Source organism: Sinocyclocheilus rhinocerous, unplaced genomic scaffold, assembly GCF_001515625.1.
Source record: "Sinocyclocheilus rhinocerous isolate Xijiao unplaced genomic scaffold, SAMN03320098_v1.1 scaffold226, whole genome shotgun sequence".
In the NCBI taxonomy this organism is placed as follows: Eukaryota; Metazoa; Chordata; class Actinopteri; order Cypriniformes; family Cyprinidae; genus Sinocyclocheilus; species Sinocyclocheilus rhinocerous.
Window position 1 is genome coordinate 212176 of NW_015631726.1, and position 14194 is coordinate 226369.

Here is a 14194-nt window from a genome sequence, read left to right on the forward strand (position 1 = left end):
TTTATAAAGAATATCTCTTTGGATTTGAGACTTTAGTCTTTGCAACTTTACAGATCTTCTTTATGCACCAAGAGCTTGTAACACTCCAAAGAGAAAGGAAAAATTGAAATCGCATCATATGACCCCTTTAAGATTGCTGAAAAAGTGGGCAGACACTGTTGGTGCAGAAATGACACCTTTCAACTCTAAAGTTATTCAACAGTGTGAGCAACATGATGACCAGAGACCATAACAAAACATAAGTGATTAACCCCCTGTAAGCGTACGTGCCAGAGATGCAGGTGTAGCACGTAGGATAGTGGAGTTTGTGTGTCATCACTTCCCCTGCTGTCCCTCCCCTTCTACAGGCCGTCGGCAAGACTGTGGTGAGAACAAGATGGTGCTGCCCAAGGGCTTTACTCCTGGTAAAGACCTGCACAGTTGAACAAGACTGTTGCACTTTTCGTCATTTTCTTTCCCTTCCTCCTCCTCTCTTTCAGTGTCATCCATCTCAGGGTCTCAATGTGATGTGATGTCAACCTATCTTAAATGACACTATTGCTTTGCTAACAGGCTCACTGTGATAACTGCTACAGGCCACCTTCACTAATATAAGGCAATACGGTCATATAAATGACTGTATGTTCTAATTAAATAGGACGATAGTGTTGATTCACATGTGTTTTGGTTTACAACTAACAGAGCTTCACTGTTTGCAGACACATTGTTGTAACACATTGTCATAACTTGTAAGCAAATATGATTAACCTGAGTGATTAACCTAAGTGAACACTTTCACTTTGCATATTGCTGGCTAATAATGACATAGAAGGGTGAAATCTTATAAAAACATGTCCAGATCACATTTCACCCCAAAATCAAATGGAAAAAATAAATTATATTTTGCATGAAGAACATAAATCCTATTTATAAGACCAAGTTTTTTTTGTTGTTGTAATTTTCATTATATTATTTCATTTAATTGGTAATCTAGTATTTTTTTGTGTGTATTACAATAACAATTTTTTAAATTTAAATCATTATAAATTAAAGGCTAATAAAAATGTGCTACTACAAAGTCCTAAATAACAGAAATACTGAATTTGAAGTACTGCCATAATGTATAGATACTTAACATTTTAATAATTTAATAGTTTAAAGTTATTTTATTTATATTTAATATATTATGTATTTTATTATTTAGATTTAATATATATATATATATATTTTTTTTTTTCTTTTTTATTATTTATTGTCGTTTTTTTAAGCAGACTATAATTTTTTCAGCTTTTGAGGTGAAATATGACCCATACATGTTCTTTACAGGTTTCATAAGATTCAGTAATATACAATATCATATATTTAAAACAGAAAAAATTGTGCTCCAGTAGAATTAAAGTAGGACAATAGCTTGTTTATGCAGCATGTCTTCTGCTCATCCTTGAATCGTTTTGAATCATACAGATCTGGTGGCAGACCTACTGAAGGAGCTGTCCAATCACAATGAGCGAGTGGAGGAGAGGAAGGGGGCTTTGATTGAGCTGTTGAAGATTGCTCGTGAGGACAGCCTGGCTGTGTGGGACGAACACTTCAAAACAATCCTATTGCTGCTATTGGAGACACTCGGGGACAAGGATGTGAGTCAGAGCGTCATATATCTTGCATCCTTAATTGACACATTCTATTTAAACATAATGTTTTTTTATATATCCAGTAGGCTTGCCGCAATAGACGGTGTTGACGGTGATACCGGTGTTAAACGAAAGCGAGGAAAATAGGGAAAATTCAAATGAACTAAAAACGAAGAATTGCTTTAAGCCGAATTGCCGCTATTTGAAAGTGAATGTAAAATGCGCACGCCGCTTTTACAAGCTATTTAAAAGTGAAGGAAAGTGAGAAAAAGAGGGAACACCCCCGCCCCCACGGTGATACCGGTATTACCGGTGTTGTCACACGTCGATTAACCGGTGGGAAAATTTCCTCACCGTCACAACCCTAATATCCAGTTGCTTTTCTGTGTCTGTGTGTATTTGTAGTGGTTAATAGTGATAGTATGCATTCTGTCTGTTTATTCAGCACACTATCCGAGCTCTGGCTTTACGGGTTCTGAAGGAGATTCTGAGGAACCAGCCAGCACGCTTCAAGAACTATGCAGAACTCACAATCATGAAAACACTAGAAGCTCATAAGGACTCTCATAAAGAGGTTAGAATCCACCTTTTCAAACTAATATCTGTTTTAACCTCTGATTGACATTTAAGCATTACAACATCATGATGATCATACTGCAAAATCATACTACAAAATGTTGTCATCTCATGGCTACTTTGGGTTGTTTGTTCCTTATAGCAGGGGTGAAATGTATTGGGTATTCTGTAATTTAAATTCTTTTTTTTTGTTTCACAAATATTTTTATTATATTGAAAGCTAGACTTAATAATAATACTAATGATGTTGTGTGAATGGAAAGAAAAAAATCCATACATTTTTATACTATAATTATAAAATAATATATTTTAATGTTTGTGAAAGTCTTTATGTATATATTTATTTCCCCAACAATACACTACTAAAAGTAATATTGTGAAATATTATTGCAATTTGAAATAATTCCTTTTCTATTGTAGTGTATTATAAAATGTAATTTATTCCTGTGATGGCAAAGCTGAAATTTCTGAAATTATTACTCTAGTAATATCACACAAGCCTTCAGAAATCATTTGAAAACAGTTGTGCTGCTTAATATTTTTGTGGAACCCGTGATACTTTTTTTTTTCATCATTCTTTGATGAATAGAAAGTTCAAAGGGACGGCATTTATTTGAAATAAAATTTATAATAATAACATTATAAATGTCTTTACTGTCACTTTTGAACAATTTAATCCTTGCTAAATAAAATTTACATTTCTTTAAATAAAAAAAAAATAATCTTGCTGAACCCAAACTTTTGAGTGGCAGTTTGTGATATTTTATGTATAGTAATGCAATCAAATTAAACCTAGTTTTATAGTGCATGCATAGATTTGAGTATGGGAATATATTCTTTTAAACTAAACTCCATTGTCACCATAATACCTCTAACATGTGACCACATTGTTTCTGAGAAATCAGGCTGTCCAGGTGACTTTTTCTTTGTAACGGTCTCATTGAGAGTAAAACGAGCTGATTGGTCTCTTTAATCCCTTTTTAAATCCAACACCTGTGCCTGCGGACACTGAGCACCTTGGTTACATCTAAAATGCAGTGACCCAAGTCAACAAACCCAACACCTAGATAAGGAAATGAATGAAGTACAGGCATGTGAAGAAAAGGTTCTCAGGTTGTTAAACTTCACAAACTCAATCAAGTGCCTTCTTGACGTTATATATGCAGGTGGTTCGGGCGGCTGAAGAGGCTGCCTCTACGTTGGCTGGCTCCATTCACCCAGAGCAATGCATCAAAGTGCTGTGTCCCATCGTACAGACCGCAGACTATCCCATCAACCTGGCTGCTATTAAGATGCAGACCAAAGTGGTTGAGCGCATTGCCAGGGAGTCGCTGCATCAGCTGCTGCCAGACATCATCCCTGGCCTCCTACAAGTGAGTATTGCACATTGGCTGCATTTTATGATAAAATCACCTCTCCGCTTCTGTCACTTTGGAATTACTTCCAATTTGATATCGGGGTCAGAGAGATATCATTGAATGTCTGGGCAAGTAGTTACATACATTGCATATATACCCGAACTCGATGTACCAGAATGGAGAATGGGAATTAAGATGGGGAAAACTTTTCAGTGACTACGTTTTGTAGCCCTTTGTTCACCCCACTGGTCAAAATTGGGTCAGTATTAAGTATATTAGCACTGCATTGGGAACTTTGGGAGCATAGTCAACATGCAACACTTTGTACTTTAGCACTCTTGATGATGTACACATGTGTTTATGTGTGTGTATGAAGATGTTAATGCTAAAACCGTCTGTCTGTCTGCAGGGCTATGATAACACAGAGAGTAGTGTTCGCAAGGCCAGTGTGTTCTGTCTGGTGGCCATCTACTCTGTGATTGGTGAGGAGCTGAAGCCACACTTGGCCCAGCTCACGGGTAGCAAGGTATGTTCACATGCACACCAACTCAAAGTCCACCAAAAGGTTCACTCTGTTCAACCTGCTTATCACTCAGTCCTCTGTTTATTTGTGCCCTCCTCTGGTTTTAGCTGGTCCAAGTTTTTATATTTGGTCTACTTTCATTGCAACTTGGGCTTCACAGCACAGTCCATAAAAAATGGTAACACTTTTATAGAAAGGTTTAATTTGTTAACATTAGTTAACTACATTAGTCAACATGAACAGTACTTAGTTATACTTGGTTAAGTTCAACATTTACTAATACATTTTTAAAATCAAAAACAGTAACATTAACATTTTTATTAACCAACCAGAACAAAAGTTAATAAACACTGTAAAAAATATATTTATTGTTAGTTCATGTTAGTTAATGCATTAACAAATGAGACCTTATTATAAAGTGTTACCAAAAAACTAAGAGGGGGGAATTACTGAACTCTTTCAGGTCATATTTCACACCAAATTCAAATTTCTCATTAGAAAAAAAAAAATATATATATATATATATATATTTATTTATGAATTCTATTATGAATTATGAATTCTTGCATTTGTAATATATTTGTCAAGCACAAATTCTACTTTTCTCATAACTGTAATAAGTTTTTTTTTTTTTTGTTCTTTTATGTAAATGTACATAAACTGAGTATGATTGAAGCTACCATAGTGAGTAAACACTATAAGAATTTAAATAAATCATTATTAAATGATTTCACAGTACTGAAGAATTTAATTGAATTTTTCTTTTTTTAATGCTTAATTGACTTGAATTTCATAAAGTGTCCACTCATCACATTCAAAATACTGATATTGATACAGTGTTGGACTGAGTATTGTTTCTGTGAAATGGTCAATTTGTTGCATAATATTTTGTGAAATCCACCTACATTGCCCTTAAGAGAAAATGTTCACATTTTTAGACACAATGCAAAAGTAAACATTAACCCTGACCTTCTAAGATAACATAACTAGAAAGTAGTGCTGTCAAACGATTAATCGTGATTAATCGCATCCAAAATAAAAGTTTTTGTTTACATAATATATGTGTGTGTGTACTGTGTATACAGTGTTGGGGAGTAACTAGTTACATGTAACGGAATTACATAATTTAATTACAAAATAAAAGTAATTGTAATCAGTTACAGTTACTAAGAAAAAATGTGTAATTAAATTACAGTTACTTATGAAAATGTTAAGGATTACTTAGATTAACTGTTTTTTCTAAGGCATTGTTAAATTCCAGTGTTTCCGGTCATGCAAAGATTTGATTTCAAAAACAGTATCATGTAGTATCATTAAACTATTTCTTGTTATGATTTTAAATATGCATTTAACCTCAGAATGATTTTAAAGTAAGTCTGAAATCTGCAGCTGGATCATGAACAATGGGTACCCAAAGTAACCTTCCCAACACTGTGTGTATATTTATTATGTATATATAAATACACACATGCACGTATATATTTAAGAAAAATGTTATATTTGTATATTAAATACATTTATATATAATATAAATTATATAGATATATACATGTAAATATTTTCAAAATATATATTGTATGAGTGTGTATTTATATATACATAATAAATATACACAGTACAGTACACACACATATATTATGTTCACAAAAACTTTTATTTTGGATGCGATTAATCGTTTGACAGCACTACTAGAAAGTGTAAATACATGCTCTTATCTGCGAAACAAGTCAGAGGTCTGTATGAGTATTAGTGCATGTTGTATTGAAATTCACTCTCTGGCTTTTATTTCCACAGATGAAGTTGTTAAATCTGTATATTAAGAGGGCCCAGACCACCAACAGCAACAGCAGCAGTTCTTCAGATGTGTCGTCTCACAGCTAGCCGGATGTACTCTAATCAGTGCCCTACACGTGCATTTGGGAACATAGTTGTGCCTCCTTCAGACATCCTTTTTTTTATTGCTTCATCACAGTCATCACATTTTCCCAGAGAGATGTGTTGCTCACTTCAATCAGACTTTTCTTTTCATCCAACTCCTGAAAGCCTCTTAGTTAATGTCTCATGCATCTTTCCATCTGTGGAACATTGAATGTAAAGGGGTTCGGATCAAGAAAAATGCATGCCGGCTTTTGATAGGGAACAGATCTTCCATGATTGGCATAGCTTCCTTAATTGGAGCAAACAAGCTATCTTCAGCTTCTGAAGAGGTGATTCGTTAACTACATTTATTAGTAATAACTTATTCATGTTTGCAAGTGGTGTTAAAGGTTTAATCGAGTTATTTGGATATTTTAAACGGGCACAGTTGGGTTAACTAATACATCACTTGAATCTCAGTTAATGCTAGTGGATCATTTGGCTGGCCGAGTGATAAATGTAAAGAAAAGAGAAAAATGTAAGTAATTTGTAGGTTTGGCTACAATGACAACCAAAACAAATGTAGGATTAAAACATTCTTATATTCATTTTTATTTCATGGGACCGCAATACCGCATCCCGTAATGTTGAAAGTGTAGGAAATAATGTTAGTTTCCAAGTCTTTAAAAAGGCTAATGTAAAGCAATTGTGTTGATTTTATTATAGGATGGATAATGTGTTCAAAATGTGGGCCTCACTACAGAATACAAGGACAGACTTCTGAATGTCGAGCTTTTCTTTTCATCTTTGGAAAAAAAAAGCGAAAGGTTTTGGGAGTAAACGTGCAAGCCATAACACACTTGGACATTTAAAAGTTGACAAACACTCAATGGCGTCAAAAACATGACCAGGAGCATCTTCAGACAAGAGACAATGAAGGAAACCGATTACCACTTTGTTCTTGGAGCAAGAGGATTGTGATGGAAATTTCCAAACTACTATGCCTTACGTTCCTTTTTCTGTTTTCAAAGCTCAGACTGTTAAGATATATACGTGTCCACAGGCATTCTTACTACATCGCTAAAGCATGGTGCTGCAAGTTTGCGCAGCACATGTCTATGACACTAATGAAAACCCTCTAATCTGGCTCAAGAACTAGAGGTGATGTTATGTCCTCTGAAAGCTCTGAACTCTTTCTTTTCCTTGTTCATCTGGAGATTTTTCCCATCTGATGTTAAGTGCTGAGCGTTTAGTGTTTTGTACATACCTTACAATCATTGCTTCTCCCTCCCCCACAAAATTAAGGTAAAAACTATGTTGCACTCTTTTGCACGTTAACAAATAGCCTGCATGTTTTGACGACATAACCATCCTGTGCTGCCGCGACTGACCTAGGTTTGGCTGTTTGTGCCACGTCAGCGGTCTGGTCGGTCTGTAAATACAGTATTATTATTGTTATTATTAATATGTTGCCCGTGTGGGGAAGTAAGTGCAAAGCTCAAATGGGTCTCACAGAGTTTGTCTGTTTGTCTCAGACTGTGAACCAGACCATATTAGAAATTAAGGACAGACATTTGAAAGCACCCTACTTTCCTTAAGTATTATATACTGGGGCATGTTGCTTTTATTGGTATGCTAAGTGTGCGTACCCTTGTTTGTTGCGGCATTTCTTTCTAATGGTTTTTAACCGGTTCAGACCATGAACCTACATTTTGTTTTAGACTGGGGCTATTCATAAAAATAATCTGTTAATGAAAGAACAAAGCAAACTGTGAGGATCAACAATGCAAGTATTAAGTTAAACGTGGCCCCTTGTTTTTCCTCAAATGTTGACCTCTAATGGTATTCCATCAAACAATTCACTACGCATGTTAGACTTTGTTTTGTCATTGGACACAGATACACTCATGTATTTGTAAATTTGTTATTTCATTTCCTGTCCCAATGTACAGTTTTTGTTTTTTTTCAAAGGCTTGTGATAGATTTACACCAACCTAAGTTTGGCCTACAATTAAAACAACCAGAAACATGAATTTATTGTGATGATTATTTCAAACTCTAAAATCTATCTTTTTTTGTTTTGGGGCTGTTGAATGTGCTATCAGCAATATAATTCATGCACCAGTACATTTATAAACGAAGTCACATGTGATGACGTGTACTCAGTCCTAGTGAGTCCAGTGTGAAAGAAATGACCAGGTTACAGGTCACCTCAAAATCAAAACATCAATTTATATATTGCATTAAGAACCTGAAGCTATTTTCAAATCATTTTAAATAATTTATTTTATGTTATTTTTTATTTATTTTGCATTGTGAAGTTATTTTTGACAACAAATTGTTAAATTACATTTTTCTCAAATATTCAGTGTGGAAAAAAAATAATTCTCTGTAAAGCAATAATGAGTCATTCTGTCTGGACATTTAAAAAAAAAAAATCAAAATCATCAATGATCAACGACTATCAAATACGACATAAAAAAACTGTCATTGTGTATTTTTAGTACAATGGTTTAAAAAGTAGGTTTTTATTTAAGCAAAATAGATTTGGACTTGTTTATATGTATATAACTTTTATTTTTACGTTTTGGTGAAATATAACCTGGACATTCTTGACAGTTTTTGAGATTCGTCTAAATATCAAAGTTTTTAGTATTGCCATTAGTATTGACATCAAGGCTTTTCAACAGTGCAGATGTGAAAATGTAGTTGGCTACAGAAGCACCTGTGCGCACTCAAACATCATATTGCATAATCTAGTTAATAAAGCAACTCAGTCTTGACCTTTGATGTACACAGTATCAGTTTTACCAGCTGCGTTTGTTATTAAAGGGGTCATATGATGTTGCTAAAAAGAACATTATTTTGTGTATTTGATGTAATGAAATGTGTTTATGTGGTTTAAGGTTGAGTGAGCAGAGGCCGGAGTCCTAGAGTGAGCGGCGGCCTAGAGTGCTACAGTGAGGAACGGCTGGAGGGATTGAGTGAGCGGAGGCCGGTGGGCTTGAGAACAGTGCGGCCGGCGGATTCGACGAAGGAGCGGCCGGTGGACTTGCGGCAACCACATGTGACGACCCCGGGCTGGACTCCGCTTCGTTCACGGTGAAAGCCGATCCGGCGATCCACAGCACAAAGTTGTTGTATTTCCTCAGCGACCAGCACGGATCAGCTCCAGGCAGAGGAAGCGGATATCGTCCTCTTTTGGAAGGCCAACCAAAGTAGTTTTGCTTTCACAACGAATCACACAGCGACTCCACAACATGGCAGCGGCGCAACAACAATACTACAGCGAGAATCAAAGTTACACCTTCTTTCTTTGCGTGAACATTTGGGCGGCGTTATGCAAATCTTCCCACATCGTGACGTAGACATGTGGGGGCGTGTTAGAACGAGGCGTTTTAGGTAGGCGTGGCTGACTCTTAACTTTTATAAAGAATATCTCTTTGGATTTGAGACTTTAGTCTTTGCAACTTTACAGATCTTCTTTATGCACCAAGAGCTTGTAACACTCCAAAGAGAAAGGAAAAATTGAAATCGCATCATATGACCCCTTATTAACTTTTGACCATTTAATTTCCTATTTGGAATAAATAACAGGAAAGGAATAGACTACTCGTCGTTTTTTGTTTAGTTTAACGAACGGAAAACTAGAATTTGCTTCAATTTATCATTTTAGAAAAGCTTGATATACCACCCCGTCTTCTATACTAAAATATTAAACAAGGGGCTAAGTAAATAATACAAAGACGTAAATAAATAACAGGTGAGAAATGATAAATGCTGTATTAGTGGCTTAATAGTTGTTGCTTCTGTCTTATGTACGAATGGAGCTTAGCAGTACACCAGTAGAAGTTAAATAAATATTAAAACGAGGGTTTTAAAGGGTCTTTAATATTTTCAGTCAGGCATAGTATGAGTCAGTCAGCTGAGCGAAGGACCCCACGCAGCACGCTCACACGTGTTTGTCTACAGCCATGGCGGACATGCAGATGAAGATTCTCCGCAAGAAAATTCAGAAGAGAAATGATAAAAATAAACAACGCAAATTGCTCAGAGCTCAGAAGGAAGAAGAGGAAAACGGTGAAGGTGATTTTTCTCTTAAATTGTAAAGATGAATGTGATGTTTAATTAATTCAGACGTTATCTCAGATCTAGCATGTGCTAATCACACTGCTCGGTGCATTCGTAAAGTTTGGTCTTATATTTTAGTCAGTTGTATTTAACCTAGCAACACGACATATGGGTTTAATAAAATAGTAATTATAATGTTGTTTATGTGTTGTTTAGTTTTTGTATTGAGGAACTTTAACATTATACATTAACCGACAGAGGTCAAAGTTGTTCTGGACGAATCTGATTCTGCTCCAAACGTCAGTGAAGAGCAGCAGCAAAGTATCTCCACTGAGGAGAACGAAACCTCACAGAAAATCAAGAAAAAGAAAAGAAAATTGGATGGTGCAGGGGACGCAGCATCCAGTGAGTATTTAATATTGCTGTGATGATGTCGTTATAATTAGTGGTTAGTCACTATGGGATTTTCAATGGGCAATATTTGTAGCTAGAGAGGTGGCTGCTAAATATGCAATTTAATTATAGCATTTGAGATGTATATATATTCTCTGTAATAATGGATCTGGTCCTGTAGGTGTGAAAAAAGTCAAAAAGCCGGATGTTGTTAAAGAGACAACAGAAGCATCAGATGGAGAAGATGAGAAACAGGAGCAGGAATGTGCAGAGCCTGAAAAGGTGCCAGAAAATGGAAATAATGACAAAGAGGGTTCAGCAGAAGAGGAGGATAGTGATGAAGATGGACCAGAGCTTCCTTCTGGTCTCACAGGTAAACATGACATAACCTGTTAAACACAGTCTGCTATGAGTCATATTGGTGATGAGCCTGGTTTAGTTTCTCTAGTTATCCACTCATTTCAGTGGGAAAAGTAATGAGAGATGTCCAATCAATTTGGCTATTTTTAGGAAAAAATTCCAGATTTTTTTTTTTACGGTGCATATTATTGAACAAACAACAAAATATAGGATGCATGATTTCTTACTAATAAAAAAAGATAAATGTACAGAAGCTCCTTTTATTAAGTTAACTTATAAAGAACACCTGTATTTTTTGCTTTATTTGAAATACAAAACCTTTTTGAAACGTTTTTTTTTTTTCTAAAATATAAACCAATTTATTAGACATTTATTTTTTGGACAAAAATAATTTAAGAAGTACCATTTAAATGTAATTGAGCGACAAAAAAGAGGGATGTTTTATTACTATTAAAATAAATGGTAAGAAGTTCAATCTTAATTTCACTGAAGCTGTTTTTATTCAATTAGCTGGTGAAGAACAAACAAATCGGTATTGTTTAGATTTTTTTTTTTTACAAAATATCATTGAAATGTTTTTCTTTCAAAAAAAAAAAAAACAGTTTGTTAGAAACTTATTTAAATTTTTCTCATAGACATGAATAGGTAACTATGATTTGTTTTCCTCACTGGTGACTTTCTCAGGTGCGTTTGAGGACAAGTCATTTGCATCTTTGGCGGAAGTGGTCAGTGAGAATACACTGAAGGGAGTGAAGGAAATGGGCTTTGAAACCATGACTGAGATCCAGCACAAGACCATACGACCTCTGCTGGAAGGAAGGTGAGTTTGCGGTGCATCAGACATTGCAGGATTTCAGTGGGACAGTAATCATCACTTGTTTTATTTGTTCAATCAATAATTAGTTTATTTGTTGTGATATGTGCTCATTGTTGTCCAACAGAGACGTGTTGGCTGCAGCTAAAACAGGAAGCGGTAAAACACTAGCTTTCCTGATTCCCTCCATTGAGCTTATCTACAAACTCAAATTTATGCCCAGAAATGGTGAGTGTACATATTATCATTCTCTGATTGTTATAGTCATAGCAGAGATTTAAGTATGACCTTAGAGGTGTGACATGGCTCTGGTGTGTGTGTGTGTGTGTGTGTGTATCAGGGACTGCAGTGGTCATATTGTCTCCCACTCGTGAGTTGGCCATGCAGACGTATGGTGTTCTAAAGGAGCTGATGACTCATCATGTGCACACATATGGCCTCATCATGGGCGGCAGCAACCGTTCTGCTGAAGCCCAGAAACTCGCCAATGGAGTCAATATCCTGGTTGCTACACCTGGCAGACTTCTCGATCACCTGCAGGTAAGGCCTTTTACAATCAACAGCTTTGCCACACGGGTCTGTGGAGTGTACTTGACCACTTTTTCTTTCCACAGAACACACCCGGGTTCATGTTTAAGAACCTTCAGTGTCTGATCATTGACGAGGCTGATAGGATTCTAGAGGTTGGCTTTGAGGAAGAACTGAAGCAGATCATCAAACTACTGCCTAGTAAGAACTGACGAACCTGACCACTCTGAAGTCACTTCCTTTAACCAGGGTTCTTGCACGTCCTTAAATATTTCTCTTTCTTTCCAGAAAAAAGACAGACCATGTTATTTTCCGCAACACAGACACGTAAGGTGGAGGATCTTGCACGAATCTCCCTCAAGAAGGAGCCGTTGTATGTGGGGGTGGACGACAACAAAGACACGGCCACCGTGGAAGGGCTAGAACAGGTAAACTGCTCACCTGTCTAACTCCTTTATCAGTACCAGTTGATCATGTGTTGTGGGAGTAAGATCTTATTTGAGTTTGACCTTGTGTTGTTTTTAGGGATATGTCGTATGTCCTTCGGAAAAACGTTTCCTGCTGCTCTTCACGTTTCTGAAGAAGAACCGCAAGAAGAAGCTGATGGTGTTTTTCTCGTCTTGCATGTCTGTGAAGTTCCACTATGAGCTGCTCAATTACATCGATCTGCCCGTCATGGCCATTCACGTGAGTCACAGAGCCATACGCACATAAAGCGAGATGGGAAGTGCCGTTGAAGCAGTGTGATGAATGCTTTTGTTTTCACGGTCTTTCAGGGGAAGCAGAAACAGACGAAGAGAACCACAACGTTTTTCCAGTTCTGTAACGCAGACTCTGGTATTCTCCTCTGTACGGATGTGGCTGCCAGAGGTCTCGATATCCCAGAGGTGGACTGGATTGTTCAGTACGACCCACCCGATGATCCAAAGGTACAGCAGTCACGCCCCCTAGTCCAGCCTTGCTGATTGATATATATACGCTTGTATTTTGATTTTTATATGTGACTTTTCTGTTGATATTTAGGAGTACATTCACCGTGTGGGACGAACAGCTCGTGGTATTAATGGTAGAGGACATGCCCTCCTGATCCTAAGACCGGAGGAGCTCGGCTTTTTACGATTTCTCAAACAGGCCAAAGTATGAAGTCCCTATAGTTGTGGTTTTATATTGGCTTTCAATGTGTCGGCTTTGTATGATCATGACAGGAGTTTAAATACTCTGTATAACTTTACACGTTAACTAAACTTACATATAAAATGATTAAATACTATATTGACATAAAAAAACTGACAAGAAAATTACAAAATCTTGAAATAAAATTTAAGTGAAAACAAAATATAAAAACAAAATCTAATTCAAAATAGTAACAAAGTATAGTAGTACATCAGTGATACTAAAATAACACTGGTAAGCTGTTAAACATGTCAAGGTGAATCTTGAAAAAGGCATTTCTTATTGTCTCTCTCTTGTGTTCTTCTAAAGGTCCCTCTGAGTGAGTTTGAGTTCTCCTGGGCTAAAATCTCTGATATTCAATCTCAGGTGAGACTTCCTATTCAGTGAAGTTGAACTAAATCTCTTGCTCTTTTCAAATATAACCCCTTTGAATCCTAATTGACCTGTTTAAAATCGGTATTTGCTTTGGTCTTTTGCAGTTGGAGAAGCTGATAGAGAAGAACTACTACCTTCACAAATCAGCTCAGGAGGCCTACAAATCCTACGTCAGATCTTATGACTCGCATTCCCTCAAACAAATCTATAATGTAGAGACACTCGACCTCCCGAAAGTGGCAATGTCCTTTGGGTTTAAAGTGCCACCTTTTGTGGACCTCAGTATCCTTTCAGCACTGTATCACAATGCTACTCTTGCATGTGGAACTTGTTACTTAAAGGGTTAGTTCACCCAAAAATGAAAATTCTGTCATTAATTACTCACCCTCGTGTTGTTCGAAACCCGTAAGACCTGCGTTCATCTTCGGAACACAATTTAAGATATTTTTGATGAAATATGAGGGCTCTCTGACCCTCCCATAGACAGCAAGGTAAGTGGGTCAGCGCCGGCGCCGCCACACGCTCGCGTCATGATACTGTCGTGAACGCGCGTCCA

At 36.6% G+C, this 14194-nt stretch overlaps 2 protein-coding genes across 14 annotated transcripts in view; both read left to right on the plus strand.

The window, feature by feature from the left end:
- The window catches only part of LOC107741904 (CLIP-associating protein 1-like), an 85785-nt gene extending 77828 nt beyond the window's left edge, over nucleotides 1–7957 (plus strand). For 11 of the 12 annotated variants that reach the window (XM_016554700.1, XM_016554701.1, XM_016554703.1 and 8 more), the window contains 6 exons: nucleotides 348–404; nucleotides 1444–1616; nucleotides 2056–2184; nucleotides 3353–3559; nucleotides 3954–4070; nucleotides 5862–7957. In XM_016554700.1, coding sequence (XP_016410186.1) covers nucleotides 348–404; nucleotides 1444–1616; nucleotides 2056–2184; nucleotides 3353–3559; nucleotides 3954–4070; nucleotides 5862–5948 — 770 coding nt within the window. In that variant the 3' untranslated portion in view covers nucleotides 5949–7957. The remainder of the gene's footprint in view (nucleotides 1–347; nucleotides 405–1443; nucleotides 1617–2055; nucleotides 2185–3352; nucleotides 3560–3953; nucleotides 4071–5861) is intronic. The other variant, XM_016554706.1, reaches the window with a different exon arrangement.
- A 1849-nt stretch (nucleotides 7958–9806) lies between these two features.
- Nucleotides 9807–14194, plus strand: part of LOC107741906 (ATP-dependent RNA helicase DDX18-like) — a 5749-nt gene continuing 1361 nt past the window's right edge. The window contains exons 1-13 of one of the 2 annotated variants that reach the window (XM_016554713.1): nucleotides 9807–10004; nucleotides 10254–10400; nucleotides 10570–10761; nucleotides 11433–11568; nucleotides 11690–11790; nucleotides 11903–12102; nucleotides 12177–12291; nucleotides 12379–12518; nucleotides 12616–12777; nucleotides 12867–13019; nucleotides 13114–13227; nucleotides 13573–13629; nucleotides 13743–13920. In XM_016554713.1, the coding sequence (XP_016410199.1) occupies nucleotides 9899–10004; nucleotides 10254–10400; nucleotides 10570–10761; nucleotides 11433–11568; nucleotides 11690–11790; nucleotides 11903–12102; nucleotides 12177–12291; nucleotides 12379–12518; nucleotides 12616–12777; nucleotides 12867–13019; nucleotides 13114–13227; nucleotides 13573–13629; nucleotides 13743–13920 (1801 nt within the window). In that variant the 5' untranslated portion in view covers nucleotides 9807–9898. Of the gene's footprint in view, nucleotides 10011–10253; nucleotides 10401–10569; nucleotides 10762–11432; nucleotides 11569–11689; nucleotides 11791–11902; nucleotides 12103–12176; nucleotides 12292–12378; nucleotides 12519–12615; nucleotides 12778–12866; nucleotides 13020–13113; nucleotides 13228–13572; nucleotides 13630–13742; nucleotides 13921–14194 lie in introns of both variants that reach the window. The other variant, XM_016554712.1, reaches the window with a different exon arrangement.